The following is a 21,542-nucleotide window of genomic DNA, read 5'->3' on the forward strand; positions in this document are numbered from 1 at the left end:
TACAACTAATAATTAAATATAAATGTTTCCAACATTGTTCCGTTTTATCCTGATACCATTATTGAAGCTATTGCGATAGGGAATGAAGTGTTTGTAGACCGTCAAAGCAGTCGTTTCCTCGTGCCAGCGATGAAAAATATGTATGCTTCTCTTCGACAACTAAATTTAAGTGGTGATATTAAGGTATCCTCCCCTGTTGCTCTTAGTGCACTGCATAATTCTTACCCGCCATCATCTGGATCGTTTAAGTCTGAACTGATTGAGCCTTTTATCAGGCCTATGCTCACTTTTCTTCGACGAACAGGGTCGTATCTTATGGTTAATTCCTACCCGTTTTTTTGCTTATGAAGACAATACTGACACGATTTCTTTAGATTATGCTTTGCTCCGTCCCAATGAAGGCGTGAAAGACTCTGGCAATGGGATGCGTGAAAGACTCTGGCAATGGGAATGTTTACATGAGTCTTTTTGCCCAACTTGATGCTGTTTTTGCTGCTCTTGATGCGTTGAATTTTAATGATATTAAAGTTGTTGTTTCCGAGACTGGCTGGCCTTCTGCAGGTGGTGATACGGAATTCGGTGCTGGAGCTGACAATGCAGCAGCTTATAATGGGAACCTTGTGCGCAGAGTACTCACTGGTGGTGGTACTCCCTTGAGGCCTAACGATAAACACAACGTCTTTTTATTTGCCCTGTTCAACGAAAATCAAAAAACTGGACCTGTTTCCGAAAGGAATTATGGACTCTTTTATCCAAACACAGAGAAAGTTTATGACATTCCATTGTCAATAGATGCATTGAATGGTACAATGTCAAATCCAACAAACAGAAGTAAAGCAAAGGTGCCTATAGCATCCCCGCCAATGAATAAGGTTCCAAGCACAAACGGACAGACGTGGTGTGTAGCTAATGTGCAGGCAGGGCAGGAGAAACTACAAAGTGCGCTTGATTATGCTTGTGGTGAAGGCGGGGCTGATTGTAAACCAATCCAGTCAGGTGAATCATGTTTTCACCCGGATACTCTCGAGGCCCATGCTTCATACGCGTTCAACAGCTATTATCAGAGAATGTCTCGTGCTAGCGGGAGTTGTTATTTTGGTGGAGCTGCCTTTGTGGTTACTCAAGTTCCTAGTAAGTTTCTGTGCATGTAATTTAGTTTTGCACATTCATTAGTGTATAATTCGATAATGATTAACCGAATCTATCTGTATGTTTTTGCAGAGTTGAGCAAGTGTGAGTATCCAACCACGAGAGGATGAAAGATCTTGCACTTGATATATTTTTCTGTTGTGGAAGTAGGAATTTATAGATTGTTAGGTATTCATTTGTAGGAGATTTCTCCACCCATTTATTGTATTTCTACTTGAAATTTTGACAGATCTATTTGTGTGTTCTTTTACATTGTTCTTGTGTCCTAACCATTGAAGATTTAGTTTTTGGTTTACTTTAATGCCTTGTTTGGAAACAAGCATTTCATTTTAAATGAAAGATTTCAAATGACATGATTTGAATTGTCATTTCAAATTCCTATATTTATACTAAAATTTGATTGCCTTGAATTTCAAATAAAATTCAAATCCAAATTCTTTAGCTTATCCAAACATATTATTTGATCAAATCTAGAATTTTAAATGAAATCCAACTTACCAAACGGGCACTAACAGAGTTTAAGTAAAAATTGAAAATCTATTTGGTTGCAGATTTTTATAGAGGGGGGGTATGATTATAATTTGTTTTAGGCCAGGAATGTGGTTGCCTAATTGTCTATTGTGTGAGCCATATTGACATGGACTAGCCAGGCTTCTGGTTTATTTCCCATAATCAAGTGTTAATCACAAGTTCTGTCTCATTACTGTAGTTTCATCAAATCCGATGGAAGGTCATACAAGTTTCTTGGTCGTTATCAGACGTGATTGGTTTTCGCGATAACTAGTAATCTTACATTACAATTTCCTGGACCTCAGTATGGGAGAACCTATGGAAGTCTTTGATCAGGGAAATGTGGTTTTTTTCTCAATAGTGGCTGCTTTATTTCGAGTTCTACTGGCAAAATAATGCAGTGTTATGTCTGTTGTTCCTCCTGTTATTATGTTCATTGAGAAGGTTAATGCAGATTTCTTTTAAACCTGGTATTTATAGGTTGGGCTGTGCCTGTTCAACTACAATTGTAATTATCTGAGTTACCTGGTAATCTTTTCATGAACTGAACTTGAGTTTTATTATCTTCCCAAGAAATTTGTTTTTCTGCAGCAGCCCCTACCATGAAAACAGGATAAACAGTAATCTGTTGGCTGGAAAAAAATGAAAAAATGAGACTATTGAAAGTGTCAATTTTTGACTTGGATGTGGTGGAAGAAACGTTGAAAATATCTTACTCATAAATTGTCTCAAACCCATTTCGAAATCTAGAATTTTCAGATCACTTTTCTTGGCAGAAAATATAAAAAGGGACTTCATGATTCACTGTGCATGAACTGTACTCCCTCTGTCCCAAAATTACATATCCATCATTTTATTTTATAGAAATTAAATTGATTAATTTTTGAATTTATATTAAATTTTATCGATTAATTATTTTTAAAATTTGAAAGTTATATGAAATAATGTTCAAAATACAACAATTTTGGACTTCAACCCCCCAAAATACCCAAATGTACGAGGACCGCCTAAAATACTCATGAAATACGTATTTAAGTAATGCGTATTCAAGCTTCTAAAAATTAATAAATAATATTTACTTTTGTTTTTAAAAAGAATGTGCATGTTCAACGTGCGTATTCAGAAAAATAAAATAAAATGTGAACATGCGTATTCTTTATTAATTTTTGAAAATTCAAATATGCATCCTTCACATGCGTGTTCAGTTGGTAATTTGGGCAGAACATCCCGTCAAATGATATTTTGAATATTTCTCCCCAAATGATAGTTAATTTAATTTTTCGTCCAAGTTATATTTTTATGATTTTTTATAATTTTATGATACGTATATTTTTTATGATTTTTTTTAATTATATGGCATGTGTAAATTTTAGTTAAAATTTGATAATGACTGATAAAAGTCAAAATGTAAATATATTCCAGGGACGGGGAGTACAATTAAAAGAATTTTGTAGCCTTATTTCTTTCAAAAATGAATTTTATAGACAAATTGAAGTAAATTAGTAATATTACAGTTAGAGATGTTCAAAAAATCTGAAGCCCGAAATCCGATCCGATTCGGAAAAAAGTCCAAAAAACCCGATTCGGAAAAAAGCCCGGTCCGGTTCAGCCCGGCCTGCGAGCCTTAAATGGGTCTCCTTTTTTCTCGAAAATCCGGCCCGGCCCGAATCCCGAAAATTCTGGATAAAAGCAGGATTTAAAAAAGCCCGGATCGAAAAAAGCCCAGATAAAAGTCCGGTTCGGCCCGGATAAAAACCCGGGCTTTTTTAAAAGTTCGATTAAAAACCCGAATTTTTTATATAAAATTTGAAAATATACAATACTTTTTATGATTTTTTAAATAATATATTATAGTATTAAAAGTAATTAAGGTATATATGATTATTTATATATTATATTAATAATAATTATTTATTTCGATATCTAAACTACTTTATCTGATATATCAAAAATTTATTTTCTCCGGTATTTAAACCACTCATAATTCGAGTTAAAAAATATTAAAATATTTTTTTAATATATAAATAAAAAGCCCGAATAAAGCCCAGATAAAGTCTGGTTCGGCCCAATCCGGCCCGGCCCACGGGCCTAAAACGGACGTTATATTTCTTAGGAAGTCCGGTCCGGCCCGGCCCGATTTTTAAAAAAGAACGGTCCGATCCTTTTAAAAAACCGAACTTTTTAAAGACCTGATAAAACCCCAGCCCGATGAGCTCTTTGTGCATCTCTAATTACAGTTATAATTGTTTCATTTGATTACAGATATATATTTTTTAGGAGTACATGTTAAAAAATCTCATAATTCATGTCGAATCAAAATTACATATATTTTTTAAGAAAATGACCAATCAAAATAATTTTATTTTATTTTTGATAGTTAATCAAACTGATTTGTGGCTATTCTTTGTATGGTATAAAATGAAGAGAATAAAAATTAGAATCAGGTAATTGTGCATTGTATTTTCTAGAAGTGTGACAAAATAATGAGCCATCTGCTCTCGGTCTCATAAAGTCGAAATAAATCAACAACGGTTTTCTCAACATAAAGATGCATACACCTCTTTTCAACACAAACATAACTACTACAAGCCAGTCTTAGCTTCCTCACGCGTTTTAAACCACGAACTCCTCATTATTGTTTTTATTTAATTTCCCATATACAATAAAAGCGTAAGAGATAATTTCGCCACAAAAGGTTCCTCTCAAAATTTGGTTAACTGTAAATCAAATATAAATCAGATATTTTAATATCAATTTCACTCGTGGTTACAGATTTCGAAAATCATAACATATTGTCTAAGTTACCGATTTGTGATTTATCAAGAAATTTTTAATCAAATATTTTATCGACGATTTTTTATTTTTTATTCATTATTACATATTTTTCAAATTAGACGGATCGTCTGGTGTACCGATTTGTGATTTATTGAAATTTTTTAATCGCATGATTTTTTGACAATTTTTACTTGACTTATCGACAATTTTTGAAAAATAACCATATTTCGTACCCATAATTTCACTGGCTATAATAAAAAAAAATCCCCGACAAGCATGTAATTTACGTTTGGATCAATTGGCTTCACCTGTTATACAAGTCAGCTGCTCCTCTGCAACAACCATTTCAACACTAAAGTTTAACAAATCCTCTATCTCTTTTAGCCGACAAATTTGAACCAATATTTATACATTTCTGCTCTGCTCATCAATCTCTTTATTTAATGTGAAAGTTCCTTTTTAAATTAAAACATTTTTATATTTTTTTACTATAACCATTAAACAAGTTTGCGAGATCAGTTCATTATATCAGCAGGTATGAGCCGTGGGACTTATGTTGCTTTGGTGGCGGCTTTTATTTCGATTATACTTGTTGTTTTGATCGTGTTTATTTTACGAAGATGGCTCCGTTCCGAGAAACAGACGCCAAATTCTATGGTTGTGGATAATGAAAATCTCGAAACAGGGAGGTTTCACAGTCTTGATCAAGGAAGTAACAAGAAAAAGGCAAATTTTCATGTTTTTCGACGTGGAGTTACGTCGAAACCGTTGTTTAGTTGGGCTGATAATCCGTCTCTTGTCAATGAAGCTGCTGAACAAGGATGGTTGTCATTTGCTTTTACTAATTATGCCTCGTATACAGCCTCTCCGTCGCTTAGATCAGCTCGGACGTTACTAGCTATATGTTCTGCAGGTGATAAAGTTAATGAAATGGGAGTTGAGATTGATTGGGAAGCTTGTCAGGGCTCAAATGATTTTTTGCAGAAAATTAGACTTAATTCGGGTTTGAAGAAGATTAATACAGGCAGTTACGCGAATTCTGTTATTAAAACAGCTTTGCCTTTTCCTGGTCCTCCTTTTGGAAATTCTGCTTTTCCTCAGGAGGCTTATTTTGAAATCAAAATCGTGTTTGTTAATGAAACACGTGATAGGAAGGTTATTGATGGAGAAGGCGAAAAAATTATGCTAATAGGGGATGATTCAGAATCTGTAGTTAGTGTTACCAGTAGTAGCAATGGTCATGGAAATGTGAAGATTGATGACAGAAGACTTGGATTTAGAGAAGGAAAAGGCGAGGCAGCGACATTGTTATCATTGGGACTTAGCGTCGGAGGGTCTCTTCCACTAAAGCTTCCAGGGAGCTATCCAGGATCCATTGGCTTTAACTCTAATGGTTCTGTCTATCTTGACGGTAAGTTTTATATTCACTTTTCTTTCTGATGTTACCTACAGATACAGTGAAATGCTTCATAGAGTTCTGAGATATGTGTGACAATTTCGGATTTCAGGTCATATTTGTGTACATAATTGTTCACAATGTGTTGTTCTTAATGAAATATCATTAAAATGAGTATAAAACTTCAGAGAATGACAATTTGTAGAAACAAGTCATTTCCGAATTTTGTCACTTTAACCGTGTCTAGTATCAAGTCGGATTAGGATATACGATATAGCGAGCCCTTTTTTAGTATGTGATGGAAACTGGATTACAATGTCATGTTTGTTGTTGCAGGAATGAAGCTTATTTCTGAATCAGAAACAAAGGAATGGGGGAGAAAGGAGAAGGTAATCGGATGCGGCTTCAATCCCAGCAAGAAAAAAGTGTTCTTGACAGTAGATGCAGAAGTTGTACATGAAATCCATTGCAAGTCAGAGGAATTTGAGACTCCACTATATCCAACTCTTGCAGCAAATGGTGACATTACTGTTCTAGTAAATTTTGGGCAAACTGAATTCAAATATGCACCAGCAAATATGCAAAGAATTTCGAATCCTTGCTTCACTAGCCCTCTTGTAAATTCTCCTTTACTAAGCTATGATGAAAAAGAGCTCTTCTCCATTGGCAGAATCAATTCACAATGGCGGAACAGATCGACAACTAGAGGCCATTATATGTATGGCAGTAGTACTAATAGAGGTACCAGAGACTTTGATGAGATATCAGAAGGCGATTTGTTTGAAATTGCGTTAAATAGTTCTGGAAGATCTCCACACCCTGACTCTGTAGCAAGAGGTTGAAATATATCATTCTTGATTTTAGCCTAGGATGCAATGTGATCTCCTGGATAACAAGTGTTAGAGTTAGATGATTCAGATCTACGAGTGCATATATTTGATTTCCTGTAACTGAATATTTTTATATGATGTCCCTGTTCGACAACCATTGTTCAATTCAGAGAACATTACCAGCAGGTGTGATAACTTGCAAGACCGTTGTGGGTAAGTCACCGCGACCCTCTCCCAACATTTTATTATTCGAGAGGGGATCAAAGCCACCACCTTCCACATAAAAGGGGGAGTACCAACTATTGAGTCACAGCCGCTGGCATCACAATCACATTGAGTTCCACATGTATATTTGATATCAGTGCATTGAATTTTATAACCACCTTCTGGACAGATGAACCGCCTTTTGTCGCCTAATTTAAGAGCAACAGTTTATATTTTTGTGAATTTTGTCTATCCTCAGTACTTCGTTATTTCATGTTTAATACTATATTCTACATTCTACAACCAAAACACTCATTCTACAAGCTTCTCTGCATCAATGGCCAGCTTAGAGAACCATAACATCCATGTTGTCTTCCTTCTTTACTTCACTTCTAGCCACCTTATTCCCCTTGTAGACGCTACTCTCCTCCTTTGCCTCACGACGGTGTCAAAGTCTCCATCATCACAACCCCGCATAACCCAGCCATGTTCCAATCCTCAGTTGACAAGAGCATAAGCTTAGGCACCAGATTGCAATCCACTCTGTCAAGTTCCCCGCAGACCAAGTCAATCTCCCTGAAGGAATAGAGAGTTTTACCACAGTGACATCGCCTGAACAAAATTTAAAGGCATGGCAAGCCATAGAACTCATTCAAAAACCAATGGAGAATTTAATTCGCTCTGTCTCCTGATTGTTTCTTTTCGGAAATGTTTTCTTCCCTGGACAGTTGACCTGACATTGGAGCTTAATATTCCCAGGTTCATGTTTTTTGCTTCTAGCTTCTTTTATCAATGTGTAGAACACAAATTAAAACTTTATGCACCTTGCAACAATATGGTTTTTCCTGATTACATTAACATGAAGAAGCCTCAGCTACCAGACCAATATTTATCAAGAACTAAATTTGGCGAATATCTAAAAGTGAGCGAGGAATCACAAACTTGAAGCTACGGGACAGTCCACGGCACATTTTTTGAGCTCGAACCAGCTTATGTTGACCTCTACAAGAAACAAATTTGCACAAACTCATGGCATATTGGTCCTTTATTTCATTTTTCCGGAAGAAAAGAAGTTCAGATTTCAGGTAAAGTTATTGTTTCCAATCAACATTGCCTAAATTGGCTCAATACACAGAAACCATATTCAGTTGTCAGCATGGTCAAATTTAGTGACAGACAATTCACTGAAACCCGAGTACATCCCTAAACCGAGTTAACCGAGTTCTGATACCATATAAAATAACCAGTTGCACTAAAACCTTAATGTGGTAGAGAAAAGCCCGAACAAGATATACTCTTTAAAACAGATTTTGGGTGGAGTTGAAGTAGGGTCAGATGTGTGGAATTCAACGCCGGAGATTAAAAGCCCAGTGATCGATAAACAAAAGATAGAAAAGGCGGTAGTAAGGTTGATGGGACGTTCTGCTGAAAGTGAGATGATAAGGCAACGGGCTGACGAGATATATGTGATGACTAAGTGTGCGGTGGAGGAAGGTGGATCATCTTATTATGATCTCACCGCATAAATTCAGGATATCAAAGATCTCACAGCCAACAAAAATGATTAAGTATTGTTCTTGTTGATTTAACAATGCAAATCATTTTGAATCAATATCACATGAAACAACAAGAATTTTGATTGTTTTTCTTCTACTTTACCTACATAGTATTATAAAATTTAGTGTATACCCATAAGAATGAAAAAACAGAGAAGATGGATGTCCTGTAAACCCTCATTTGTAGCTCTTGAAAGTTCAATCGCCACTTGCATTGCAGCAATTGTCGCTTAAATCAGTTCCGGGTTGTTCTGCAGGTGATAAAGCTAATGAAATGGAAGTCGAAATGGATTGGGAAGTTTGTCAGGGTTCAACTAATCTCACTTAAGTAGATATGGGTTCAACTAATCTCACTTAAGTAGTTATGTAAATTCTGATATTGTAACAGCTTTACTATCGCAAAAGCTTACTTTGAATTTAACTTTACAACTTTACTAACGCAAGAATCTTACTTTGAGTTTAACTTGGCATGAAAGGTATTAACGATGAACCAGAGAAGGTATAAAAAGGGAAATGGAAATGCAAAGATTGACGGCAGGAGACTTGGATTCAAAGAAAACAAAAGCGACATCGTTATTAATAGGATCAAGTGTTGGAGGCCCTTTAGAGCTAATCAAATCAGTTGGTTTTAACTCAAGTGTTCACTATCTTATTGATTTTACATGTAGTGGAATGCTTGATACTGTAATGGCGGAATAGATGAATAACAAGAGCATGCGGTTACGGCATTAGTACACTTATAGAGGTAAATTCACACAAGATTAATATTTCTATAATTTTAGACATTATGTTGAAACTAGCTAAATACTTGTATTATGCATGCTATTTTCTTTTAAACATATAAGATATATGTTTCTAAAAATTATATGACAATCATTATGTACCAGTAACTATTTAATATAATTATAGGTACAACCCATTCACATTTATAGTAGATTGTAAAGAAAATTAACATAATTTGGAAAAATAATTAGTGGGCAGATTTCAAAGATATAAAATATCCACATTTAACTAAACAAAATATATACTCAAAATTAATTTTCCATAAATGTGAAGTATTTTGTAAAATTCGAACAAAATCCAAAAAAATCTTAACAAATACTTTAAATCTTTTAAAATATTTTCCTAATCTTAACATATGGCCAAATGTTATAAACAACCAAAAACACTGGCTTTAGAATTCCTCTGCAACAATGGTTGTCAGCATACAAAACCATAGCATTCATGTTGTCTTCCTCCCCTACTTCACTTCTAGCCACCTAATGCCCCTAATCGATGCAGCTCTCCTCTTCGCGTCTCGTGACGGTGTCAAAGTTTCTATCATCACAACCCCACACAATGCAGCCATGTTCCAATCCTTAGTTGACAAGAGCATAAGCTTAGGCCGCCAAATTGCAATCCACTCTATCAAATTCCCCTCAGAACAAGTCAATCTCCCCGAAGGAATCGAGAGTTTTACCACAGTGACATCGCCTGAACAAAATTTTAAGGTATGGCAAGCCACGGAGCTTATTCAAAAACCAATGGAGAATTTAATTCGCTCTTTGTCTCCTGATTGTATCTTTTCGGATATGTGTTTTCCCTGGACTGTTGACCTGGCATTGGAGCTTAATATTCCCAGGCTCATGTTCTTTGCTTCCAGTTTCTTTTATCAGTGTGTAGAACACACATTAAAACTTTATGAATCCTGCAACGATATGGTTGAATCCGGAACAGAAACTTTTTCTATTCCGGAACTCCCTGATGACATCAAAATGAAAAAATCTCAGCTACCAGACCACATGTCCAGAACTCAATTTGGCGAACACTTTAAACTAATTGTGGAATCACAAACTAGAAGCTATGGAACAGTCCACGACACGTTTTTTGAGCTCGAACCAGCATATGTTGACCTCTACAAGAAAACAATTTGCAACAAATCTTGGCATATTGGTCCTTTATTTCATTCCTCTGGAAGAAACGGGGTTCATATTTCAGGTAAAATTACTAGTTCCCATCAACATTGTATAAATTGGCTCGATAGACAGAAACCAAAGTCGGTTGTTTATGTGTGTTTCGGCAGTATGGTCAAATTTAGTGACAGACAATGTACTGAAATTCTACAAGCATTGAATGCATCAAACCAGCCATTTGTTTTCGTGACAAAGACAAGTGCATTTGTACTAGGAGATTTTGATGAAAAGAAGGGAATAGTAATAAATGGTTGGGCTCCACAAATAAAGATATTGAACCACGTGGCAGTCGGAGGCTTCATGACTCACTGTGGTTGGAACTCGGTTCTTGAAGCAATGGTTGCTGGTGTGCCACTCATTACCTGGCCATTGTTTGCTGAACAATTTTATAATGAGAGACTTATAGTTCAAATTTTGGGTAATGGAGTTGAAGTTGGATCCGATTTTTGGAATTTACTGGCGGAAATTAAATGCCCAGTGATCGATAAACAGAAGATAGAGAAGGCGGTGATGAGGTTGATGGGAGGTTCCGCTGAAAGTGAGATGATCAGGCAACGGGCAGAGGAGATATCTGTGATGGCTAAGCGTGCAGTGAAGGAAGGTGGATCATCTTACAATGATCTCACCGCATTAATCCAGGATATTAAAGATCTTAAGGTGCACAAAAATTATTAATTATTAATGTAATTTTTGATGTGACGATGCAATTATTTTGAATCACTATTACATGAAATTTATAATAACGTTTATTGTTTTTCTTTCACTTTACGCACAAAGTATTATAAACTCTTACTGTATACGCAAAATCAAAAACTGAGAAGATGGATTTCACACCTGTAGACATCCTCATTTGTGCAATTAACTCTTAATTCTTAAGAGTTTGATAGCCAACTAACTCTATAGTGTCTGGCTTAGATTTGATCCGACATTGCTACACAACTATATATTCTGCAGGTGATAAAGCTAATAAAATGGGAGTTGAATAGATTGGGAAGTTTGTCAGGGTTCAACTAATTTTATTTTATTTATTACAGAAATCCAGAATTAAATTTGGTCTGAGAAAGATCAATACTAGTAGTTATATATGCAAATTCTGATATTGAAACAGGCTTGCCTTTTTCTAGCCCTACTTTTGAAAATCCAGCTGTAGACGGAAGCTTGTTCTGAATATAACATCATAGTAAAGGTATCAACCAAGAACTGGAGAAAGGGGAAAAACTTCGCTTATATAGGATGATTAAGAATCTGTAGTTGATGTTACTAGTAGCAGCAATAGTCTTAGAAATGGAAATGTGAAAATCAATGGCAGGGAGCTTGGATTCAAAGAAAGAACGTGACATTGTTATCATTAGGACCAAGTGTTGGAGGCTCCCTTCCGAATCCGCTATAGCTTCCCGGGGGGCTAATCAAGATCAGTAGGTTTTAAGTCTAATAGTTCTGTCCATCTTGATGGTAAGTTTTATATTCACTTTCTTATTGATGTTACATGTTGTGGAATGCTCTATAGAGTTCCAATATAGGGAATGGCACTTCCAGATTCGAGTCAAATTAGTTTCTGTAATTGTGTCAGTTGTAGTTAATCTGGGACAAACTGCATTTATATTTGCACCAGCAAATGGGCAAAGAATTCTGAATCCTTGCTTCACTGCTCACTGGCCCTCTTGCAAATATGCAAAGGGCTCTTTTCAATAGTAGAATCAATTCCCATGGCGGAATAGATCAACACCAAGAGAAGGTTTTGAATAACTCCCAAATTTCAAAAGAAAAAATGAAATCTGAATTAAATATTTATAAAAAATTGAAATTTGAACCGAATACAGTCAAATTTCAAAAATTACAGCTGGATATTTGAGAACACCCAAATTTTGAAAGATTCTTTAAAATCTAAATGAATATCTAAAATTTTTAAAATATGAAAAAATCATATAGATTTTGGATTGAAAATCTTATAAAGTTTCACATTTTTTTATTTTAAGCCCAAAACACTCACTGTACAAGTTTCTTTGCATCAATGGCCAGCCAAGAGAACCATAACATCCATGTTGTCTTCCTCCCCTACTTCATGTCTAGCCACCTGATTCCCTTAATAGATGCCGCTCTCCTCTTCGCCTCTCGTGATGGTGTTAAAGTTTCCATCATCACAACCCCATGCAACGCGGCCATGTTCCAATCCTCGGTTGACAAGAGCATAAGCTTAGGCCACCATATTGAAATCCACTCTGTCAAGTTCCCTCAGAACAAGTCAATCTCCCGGAAGGAACCGAGAATTTCAACACAGCTACATCGGTTGAAGAATCTTTTAAGGTATCGCAAGCCATAGAGCTTATTCAAAAACCAATGGAAAATTTAATTCGCTCTTTGTCTCCTGATTGTATCTTTTCTGATATGTTTTTTCCCTGGACTGTTGACCTGGCATTGGAACTTCATATTCCCAGGCTCATGTTTTTTGCTTCCAGTTTCTTTTATCAATGTATCAGACACAACTTAAAACTCTATGCACCTTTTAACAACATGGTTGAACCCGAAACAGAATTTTTTTCGATTCCCGAACTCCCTGATAACATCAAAATGAAAAAGTCTCAGCTACCAGAACATTTCTTGTCCAAAACACAGTTCGGTGAATACTTAAAAGTGATCGAGGAATCACAAACTCGAAGCTATGGAACGGTCCATGACACGTTCTTTGAGCTCGAATCAGCTTATGTTGACCTCTACAACAAAACAATTTGCGAAAAGTCATGGCATATTGGTCCTCTATATCATTCATCCGGAAGAAACGAGGTTCGGGTTTCAGGTAAAATTACTACTACTCATCAACATTGTCTAAATTGGCTTGATCTACAGAAACCAAAGTCGGTTGTTTACGTGTGTTTCGGCAGCATGGTCAAATTTAGTGACACACAATTGACTGAAATTCTACAAGCATTAATTGCGTCGAACCAACCATTTATACTCGTGACAAAGAAGAGTGTGTCATCGCAAGGAGATTATGATAAGAACAAGGGTATAATTCTGAATGCATGGGCCCCGCAGATAAAGATTTTGAACCACGCAGCAGTAGGCGGGTTCATGACTCATTGTGGTTGGAACTCGGTTCTGTAAGCCAATGTTCTAGTTCCCTTGTGATTCACGCTTCTGACGAATTTACATAATTGTTACAGATTTGGACAAGGCTTCATGAGTGATTGGAATTCTCGAAGACGTCGCACTTTGCAGTGATCCTCTGCTGTGATTCTGTGCAATCACTACTAGAAATAGTGAATACGACAGTTGTGCTTAGAAATAGGTGTGTAATGCACCCGATGTTAACATCGGTTTACAATTAAGGGTTCTTAAATAAGATTAATCTGATAAATAAAGTGTGGTGGTGTTGAGCTCTTTTGTTTCTTGTATTTGTTGAATCTGTTTCAAGTTCTTGAATGACTGTTTATCCACTTCTTTTAACTCGGACATGTTCTGCTGTTTGTCTGTTTACTCTAATATTCTCGAATAGAAGAGCTGAGAGCTGCATTACACCATAGAAGAGTTAAAATTTTTGGTAATTTGGTTCAATTCTCATTTTAGACTCCGAACTGAACTCTGTACCAATTTATTAAACGATTGTGCAATCTATTTTTATTTGTATTTATGATAATTTGTTTTATTTTGATTAATGCTTTTAAGTTCTATTTTCAAAATATAATATACATATGTATATATTAAAAATATTGTTAATTCTTTTTATTGATATTCAAATTTTTTTGTAATTATTTATTTATCTTTTAAAGTTTATAATAAATACTTCTCCACAACAACAATTTTAAATATTTATACTTCTTAGTAGTCTTCGTACCGTTTTAAAATTCGTTATTAATCAATATATTTAATTTAGTTTTCTATTAATATATTTTTAGTCTCTAATATTTGTGACGCCCTCAATCTCGGGGTTAGGGAATGAGAACTCACACACCTCTAATCTATATATTAAATATGCATAAACCCCGATTAACTACTAACAGGATCAACAGGATAAAGTATGAGACAAGATTACAACTACCAATCATAAGATATGACTTACAAACCCAAAATATTATTAAATAATCAATATCGATTCCGGCTGGAAACCGACAGATAACCCATTGTATCTTTATACACCTCTTTCTAGGCGCGAGCTCACTCATAAAAACCACTACATGCTCTGACAACCGGAAGCCCTCAACACGGTAGGGACCACCAGGTACGCTCTTACGAGCAGTGCGCCTAAGTCTGACCATCTTCTTGCTTAACTGCCATGGTTAGTTAAGACAAAACAAATGAGTATAAAACTCAGCAAGTAACTATATAGCAGTTCTACAATATCAAATCTCAATATACTTTGAACCAACTAGGGCATTCTACTTTAATTAATCTAGGTGGCAGATTTCCATTTTTTTTTCTTTGGGATAAGGAAAGGTATCTGAAGAATAGTAGGGCTTTCAAGAAACAAGGCTCGAAACAGGACGAAAACCGACATTCATCACAAATCATTATAGGATCAAAATAGATCTTTCGATAGAGGAAAGCAACAATATTTAAAGATATAGAATCAATCATATGATCAACAATTTCAAGAATCAGGGTTCTCGAGCTTTAAGCTCCACAATGACAAAATCAACTCTTTTCAAAGCAATATAAACCATTTTCATTTCAAAAATCAATTTACTGAATAAAAGTTTCAGTTCCCTTTTAAATACTCAATTAGAACCCTTGATTGGATGAATCACTTTATCTTTCCATTTCATTATATACGGGCGATCAGCCCGTATCGACCTCCATTCCGGTCTTTAAGGTACCAATCGGCATAATTTCAGCCTTAAATTGGACTAGTCCCACTAGCCTCTTACCATGATTGGACTAGTCCCACTAGCCTCTTACGTCTCAATCGAATCCATCAGGAATTCATTTGGAAAATCTTGAGTTGGAAAAACAAATAGGTTTTCTAAAATTCATTTTATCATTACCAAGCATTTGAAATCATTCGGACTCTTTCAAGTCGAAACTCATTCTTAATTCAGATTTTAAAGAAACAAAGTCCAGGGAGTGAATCAAAGATACGCAAGGAACAATTCACAAGAATTCTGTATCAAGGACGACAAGGCACTAAATAAGAAAGATCAGCATTGACTTAGGGATCAATGGGGGTGATCAAGAGAATCAGGGTATCATTAAACATAGTTAACCAAGATAATCAATAGGTTCAATATGATTCATGGCATTATAGGTAACTTGAACAGAATGGTCAGGTTATCAATGAGTGAAATCAATAGGCTTATCAATAACAGGTTATCAAGAACAGGGATTCTTTAAATCAATAACAGGGTTTCATAAAACATGGGTCTCATAAAACAAGGGTTTCATGCTTAAACAGTTCAATACTCTACATGGTATGAACAACATTTCCTTTATAATCATTTACAGAAGTAATCAGAGTTACTTGCCTGAATTTGCTTTCTAGAGGGTTGAACTACTACCACCTAGTAAATCCTTTCCTTTCCTAGCCTGAATGCCCTCACGCTCCGAATCTATAATAAAACCAAAATCTTAATTAGATTCCCAACTCTCGTTCCCGGAACGATCACACTATACGATAACTTGATTATATCCTTGACTCGAGCATACGAATATAGCTTATACATATAAGCACATAGCATAATCCTTTCTCGTAGCTTTTATATCCTTATATACTTAGCAATCAAAGCGTACTCGCTTGACCTTGGCTATTTCTCAAATCAAACTAACACGACTCTTTTACGAGTACAAGACCTATTCACAACCAAACATTTACGTTCATAACCATCACTTATATCAATCAACTTAGTTCCCTTTTCTTTTGCTCCTTAATTCGAGCCACATACTATAATCAAGCAACAAATTCCTAAATATTTACTTATACACTTTCAATCATCCTTTTAATCATAAAAACCAAGTAATTTGACTTTCATTCCTTATGGCCTATTCGGCCTTATCACACAAAATTAACCAAATTCTCACTTTAACTCACATACATACACACAACTCATTCAAAGCTATTAAAGTATCATCCTTCTTCATTTTAATCATAAAAATTCGAGCCAAATCATACATACTTGCGCGCATGCAATTCAATTTTAACTTATCATGATATCAAACACTTTATCTTTATCAAGTAAGCCAACTAAGTTTCTTAACACAATCGATTTTCACCTAAATCATAACATGCATCCATTCATTCATCAAATTAGTCCCTTTTTAACTTAATTTAATTCGGCAAAACTCAATTTTACTTCTCAAGGACAAATCATTGACATGCACATCTTGATCCTCTTTAAAACTAGCATGCAATCACTTTTAGGCCATTTATACTTAGTGTTTACCAAGATTATCTCACAAAAATCAATTTCCTTTCTTATTAACACAAAAATTCGAACCTAAACTTAGCATGCAACAATAATTTCATTCCTTTTTAATCTAATAACAATCCATCATCATTTTAAACAAGTTAATTCAAATCAAACAACTTTAAAGATTAAAACCATTCGGCCTTTTTCAAAAACAATCATGCAACTTGATATTCTTAATCCTTGAATCACAAATCCACCTATATTTCAATAGCAAATCAATGACTCATGAATTTCAATATAATCAACTTGATTTCCTTAAAATAGTAAGGGCCATTCGGCCTTTTAATCAAAACACCACATGCAAACATAAATAAGTGATCTTAAGGTTCTAGAGCTCAGTTTTTTTTAACATCATAGCTCACCACCGGTTCACCGGAGTTCATCACCGGTGGCGGTGGCATCACGGTGGTGCCCTCATTCGAGGGTGTCCAACCACGAAACCCCCAATTTCTTAACAAAAGAAATGCGGCAACACCACATGCAATCTGATTTCAGCACAAAAATCACAGAACACGAACTAATCATGCAAGCCCTCGGTTCTCGGCTCAAAACCGAACTCAAAAATACACACACACACTTTGCATGCAAGCACAAACACACACATGCACATGAATTAAAGCTCTTGTATGGAATAAGGTTGATGATTCATGGTAGGTTTCAAAGAATTAGAGAGGGAGAGACAATATACCGAGAGAAATCAAAGAGAGAAAGAGAGAGAGAGTTGCCGAGAGAGAGTTGTTCGAGAGAGAGAGAGTGAGAGTGAAAGAAAAAGAGGAGAGAAAAGAGTGAGTGCACGGAAAGAAAGAAGAAAATGGGGAGGAAGGAGTAATTTATACTCCCCCAACACAAGGGCAAAATGGTAATCTAATAACTCCCTTTTTAATTTGCACTTTCTTTCTTTTTTTACTCAAATGTAACGAAATTCAAAATAAAAATATTTCTCTCTCGGAAAGTCGAGGATTATTGAAAATGACAATTTTAACACGTAGGTCTCGAAATTAGCTTTTTATCCATTGCTCATAATAAGAATTTGAGCGAACGGTTGATTTTATATTTATTTCGTAAACTTGCTTTAATAAATACAATTTCCACATAAAATTGATTTAAAAATGCAAAGATCAACAATCAAATTCACTTATTATTTTTAAAAAGTCTCTAGGATCATTACGAAGGTAACAAAATAAATCCCATATTTTTATCCTTCTCGGATGATTTTATAAAAATACGCGAAGGTTAATTAAACCTTTACTTAAATCACGTAATTCCTTTAAAATTCACAAAATTGACACAGAACACATAGTCATGCACACAGTCAAGCAATCACACACATATAGTCACATAACGACTCATGTCTGATCATATAATCTATCCCTCTTTAATCCTTATCCTCTTTTACGCGTACCGAGTCACGTTCAGCCTGACGGCCCGACGCTAAGCGTTTCTATTACGCTTCTCATTATCTTTGTCAATCAGCACGTCTCTTAAGACGAAATACTTTATTCATTCACTTCACATATAACTATCATTTTATATTATTTAATTTCCATATTAGGACGGGTTCCGTTCTACCTGACGGCCCGACACCAAGCTTAATTTCTAAGCTGACTCTTTAAATTGGAACATTTTTATTCACGCTCCTAAACTCTAGTATACAGATAAGAAAAATAATCATCACTTAGTCACATAATTATAATCTCATCACATAACACATACTTTATTTTCTTAATTACGACGCAAAATTCTCAGTCGTTACAATCTACCCTCCTTAAAAGGATTCTGTCCCCAGAATCTAATCTAAGCAAACAGATGGTGATACTTTTCTTTCATTTCGCTTTCTAATTCCCAAGTCGATTCTTCGACTAACAGGATTTCTCCACAGCACTCTAACTAGAGGTACAACTTTATTTCTAAGCGTCCTTTCTTTTCGATCCAAAATTCGCACTGGTTGTTCTACATAGGATAAATCTGGTTGGATTTCCACTGGTTCCAACTCGATCACATGACTTGCATCAGCATTATACTTTTTCAGGAGAGATACATGAAACACATTGTGCAGATGTTGCATTTGCGGCGACAGCGCCAATTCATACGCCACTTTCCCAACTTGTCGCAAAACTTCAAATGATCCAATGTACCTTGGACTCAGCTTTCCTTTCTTTCCAAATCGAGTTAAACCTTTCCAATGAGATATCTTCAACAAGGCTTTGTCTCCAGTTTCAAATTGCTCATCTTTTCGTTCTTGATTCGCGTACTTTGCCTGTCGGTCTTGAGCTGCAATTAATCTCTTTCGTATCATTTCAACCTTTTCCTTCGTTTTCTGAACTAGCTCTGGGCCAATTAACTTGCGCTCGCCAACTTCGTCCCAATAAGTAGGGGATCTACACTTTCTTCCATACAACGCTTCATAAGGCGGCATGCCAATACTTGCGTGATAACTGTTGTTGTAGGAAAACTCAATTAAGGGCAAATGATCGTCCCAATTTCCTTTGAAATCTATTGCGCAGGTTCGCAACATGTCTTCAATCATCTGAATTGTCCTTTCACTTTGTCCGTCTGTCTGCAGATGATATGCCGTACTCATTTTCAACTTCGTTCCCAAATGATCATGGAATTGTCTCCAAAATCTCGAATTAAACCTTGGATCTCTATCAGACACGATAGATACAGGAACTTCATGACGCATCATGATCTCATCCAGATCCAATTTGACCAACTTCTCTAATGAAAACCTTTCGTTAATCGGCAAGAAATGTGCTGACTTTGTCAACCGATCGATTACCACCCAAATCGCATCGTGATTTGACTTGGTTTTAGGTAATCCTACCACGAAATCCATCGCGATATGTTCCCATTTCCATTCAGGTATGTCCAGTGGCTGAAGCAATCCGCTTGGCCTTTGATATTTCGCTTTAACTCTTTGGCACGTGTAACATTTACTTATCCATTCCGCAATTTCCTTTTTCATGTTTGGCCACCAATAATTTTCTTTTAAATCCTGGTACATCTTCGTACTCCCAGGGTGAATTGAAAATCTCGAGTTATGCGCTTCTTGCAAAATCTCGTGCTTTAGTTCCACAACATTAGGTATCCAAATACGTGAGTTAACACGGTATATCCCTTTTCCATCCTTTTGAGCTTTAATTTCTTCTCCCATCAACTTATTCCTTTCGCGATTCATCACTTGCTCTTGACAACATCGAATCTTTTCCAAAATTTTAGGTTGAAACAGCATTGCATAAATAACTTCATCTCCACATTCTGGAGTCTGCACCTCTATTTCCATTTTGTCAAAGTCCTTCATTAATTCTTCCGATGATGTTAACATATTCAACCTTTCCTTTCGACTTAAAGCATCAACTACCACATTTGCCTTTCTAGGATGATAGTTTATCGCACAATCATAATCTTTGATCAATTCCAACCACCTTCTTTGTCGCATATTCAGTTCTTTCTGAGTAAAGATATATTTTAAGCTCTTATGATCCGTATAAATCTCGCACTTTTCCCCGTACAAATAATGCCTCCAAATCTTAAGGGCAAATACAATTGCTGCCAATTTCAAATCGTGCGTTGGATACTTTTGCTCATGCGGCTTGAGTTGCCTTGACGCATATGCTATTACCTTCCCCTGTTGCATTAACACGCATCCAAGTCCTTTATATGAAGCATCACTGAATATCACAAATTCCCCTTTATCATCTGGTAATACCAAGCACTGGGGCGGTTACCAATCTCTTCTTTTACTCTTGGAAACTTTCCTCACACTTTTCTGTCCAAACGAACTTCTTGTTCTTTCTGGTCAACTTTGTCAACGGAACGGCAATCTTTGAGAAATCTTGCACAAATCTTCTATAGTATCCTGTTAATCCCAGAAAACTTCTGACTTCCGTCGGAGTCTTGGGTCTTTCCCAATTCATTACAGCTTCTATCTTGGTTGGGTCCACTTTAATTCCTTCTTTATTGACTACATGATCAAGAAATTGCACTTCCTTTAGCCAAAATTCACACTTTAAAAACTTTGCATACAGCTTCTCTTTTCGCAGAATTTCCAAGGAAATCCTCAAATGCTCCTTATGATCGTCTTCCGTCTTGGAGTAAATCAGTATATCGTCGATAAACACAATCACGAACTTGTCCAAATACTGCTTCAACACTTTGTTCATAAGATCCATAAATGTAGCTGGCTCATTCGTTAAGCCAAATGCCATCACCAAAAACTCATAGTGTCCGTATCTTGTTCGGAACGCTGTCTTGGGTATATCTTCCGCTTTGATCTTTAATTGATGATACCCAGATCTTAGATCAATTTTCGAAAAACACGAAGCTCCTTTTAATTGGTCGAACAAGTCGTCGATCCGTGGTAGAGGGTACTTATTCTTGATCGTCAACTTATTCAGCTCACGGTAATCAATACACAATCGCATGCTTCCATCTTTTTTCTTTACAAACAACACCGGTGCGCCCCACGGGGATACACTCGGTCGGATTACTCCTTTGTCCAACAACTCTTGCAATTGAGCTGCCAATTCCTTCATTTCAATCGGCGCCATGCGATAGGGAGCTTTCGATACTGGTTCCGTACCAGGAGCCAAGTCAATCGTCAACTCGATCTCTCTGTCCGGAGGTAGTCCGGGAAATTCATCAGGAAACACGTCCGGAAAATCTCTTACTACCGGAATATCGTCGATCTTTACAGATTCTTTCTCCACGTCCGCGACATGAGCCAAATAAACTCCGCATCCTTGACGTATTAATCTTCTCGCCTCAATAGC

General features: G+C 36.1%; 2 protein-coding genes and 2 pseudogenes across 2 annotated transcripts; all 4 read left to right on the forward strand.

Annotated features, from left to right (window-relative positions):
• The first annotated feature begins 21 nt into the window (after nucleotides 1-21).
• Nucleotides 22-1,393, forward strand: LOC141685121 (glucan endo-1,3-beta-glucosidase 13-like; annotated as a pseudogene).
• A 3,357-nt stretch (nucleotides 1,394-4,750) lies between these two features.
• On the forward strand, nucleotides 4,751-6,825 carry LOC141706858 (uncharacterized). The gene is made up of 2 exons (XM_074509730.1): nucleotides 4,751-5,845; nucleotides 6,167-6,825. Exons 1-2 carry the CDS (start codon nucleotides 4,972-4,974, stop codon nucleotides 6,670-6,672), a joined length of 1,380 nt encoding a protein of 459 aa, XP_074365831.1. The 5' UTR covers nucleotides 4,751-4,971; the 3' UTR covers nucleotides 6,673-6,825.
• A 139-nt stretch (nucleotides 6,826-6,964) lies between these two features.
• LOC141706859 (nuatigenin 3-beta-glucosyltransferase-like) lies at nucleotides 6,965-11,080 on the forward strand. The gene is made up of 2 exons (XM_074509731.1): nucleotides 6,965-9,165; nucleotides 9,702-11,080. Exon 2 carries the CDS (start codon nucleotides 9,767-9,769, stop codon nucleotides 11,045-11,047), a length of 1,281 nt encoding a protein of 426 aa, XP_074365832.1. The 5' UTR covers nucleotides 6,965-9,165; nucleotides 9,702-9,766; the 3' UTR covers nucleotides 11,048-11,080.
• Nucleotides 11,081-12,383: 1,303 nt separating this feature from the next.
• Nucleotides 12,384-13,474, forward strand: LOC141685129 (nuatigenin 3-beta-glucosyltransferase-like; annotated as a pseudogene).
• The last annotated feature ends 8,068 nt before the right edge of the window (nucleotides 13,475-21,542 follow it).

This window comes from Apium graveolens, chromosome 2, assembly GCF_009905375.1.
Source record: "Apium graveolens cultivar Ventura chromosome 2, ASM990537v1, whole genome shotgun sequence".
Lineage (NCBI taxonomy): Eukaryota > Viridiplantae > Streptophyta > Magnoliopsida > Apiales > Apiaceae > Apium > Apium graveolens.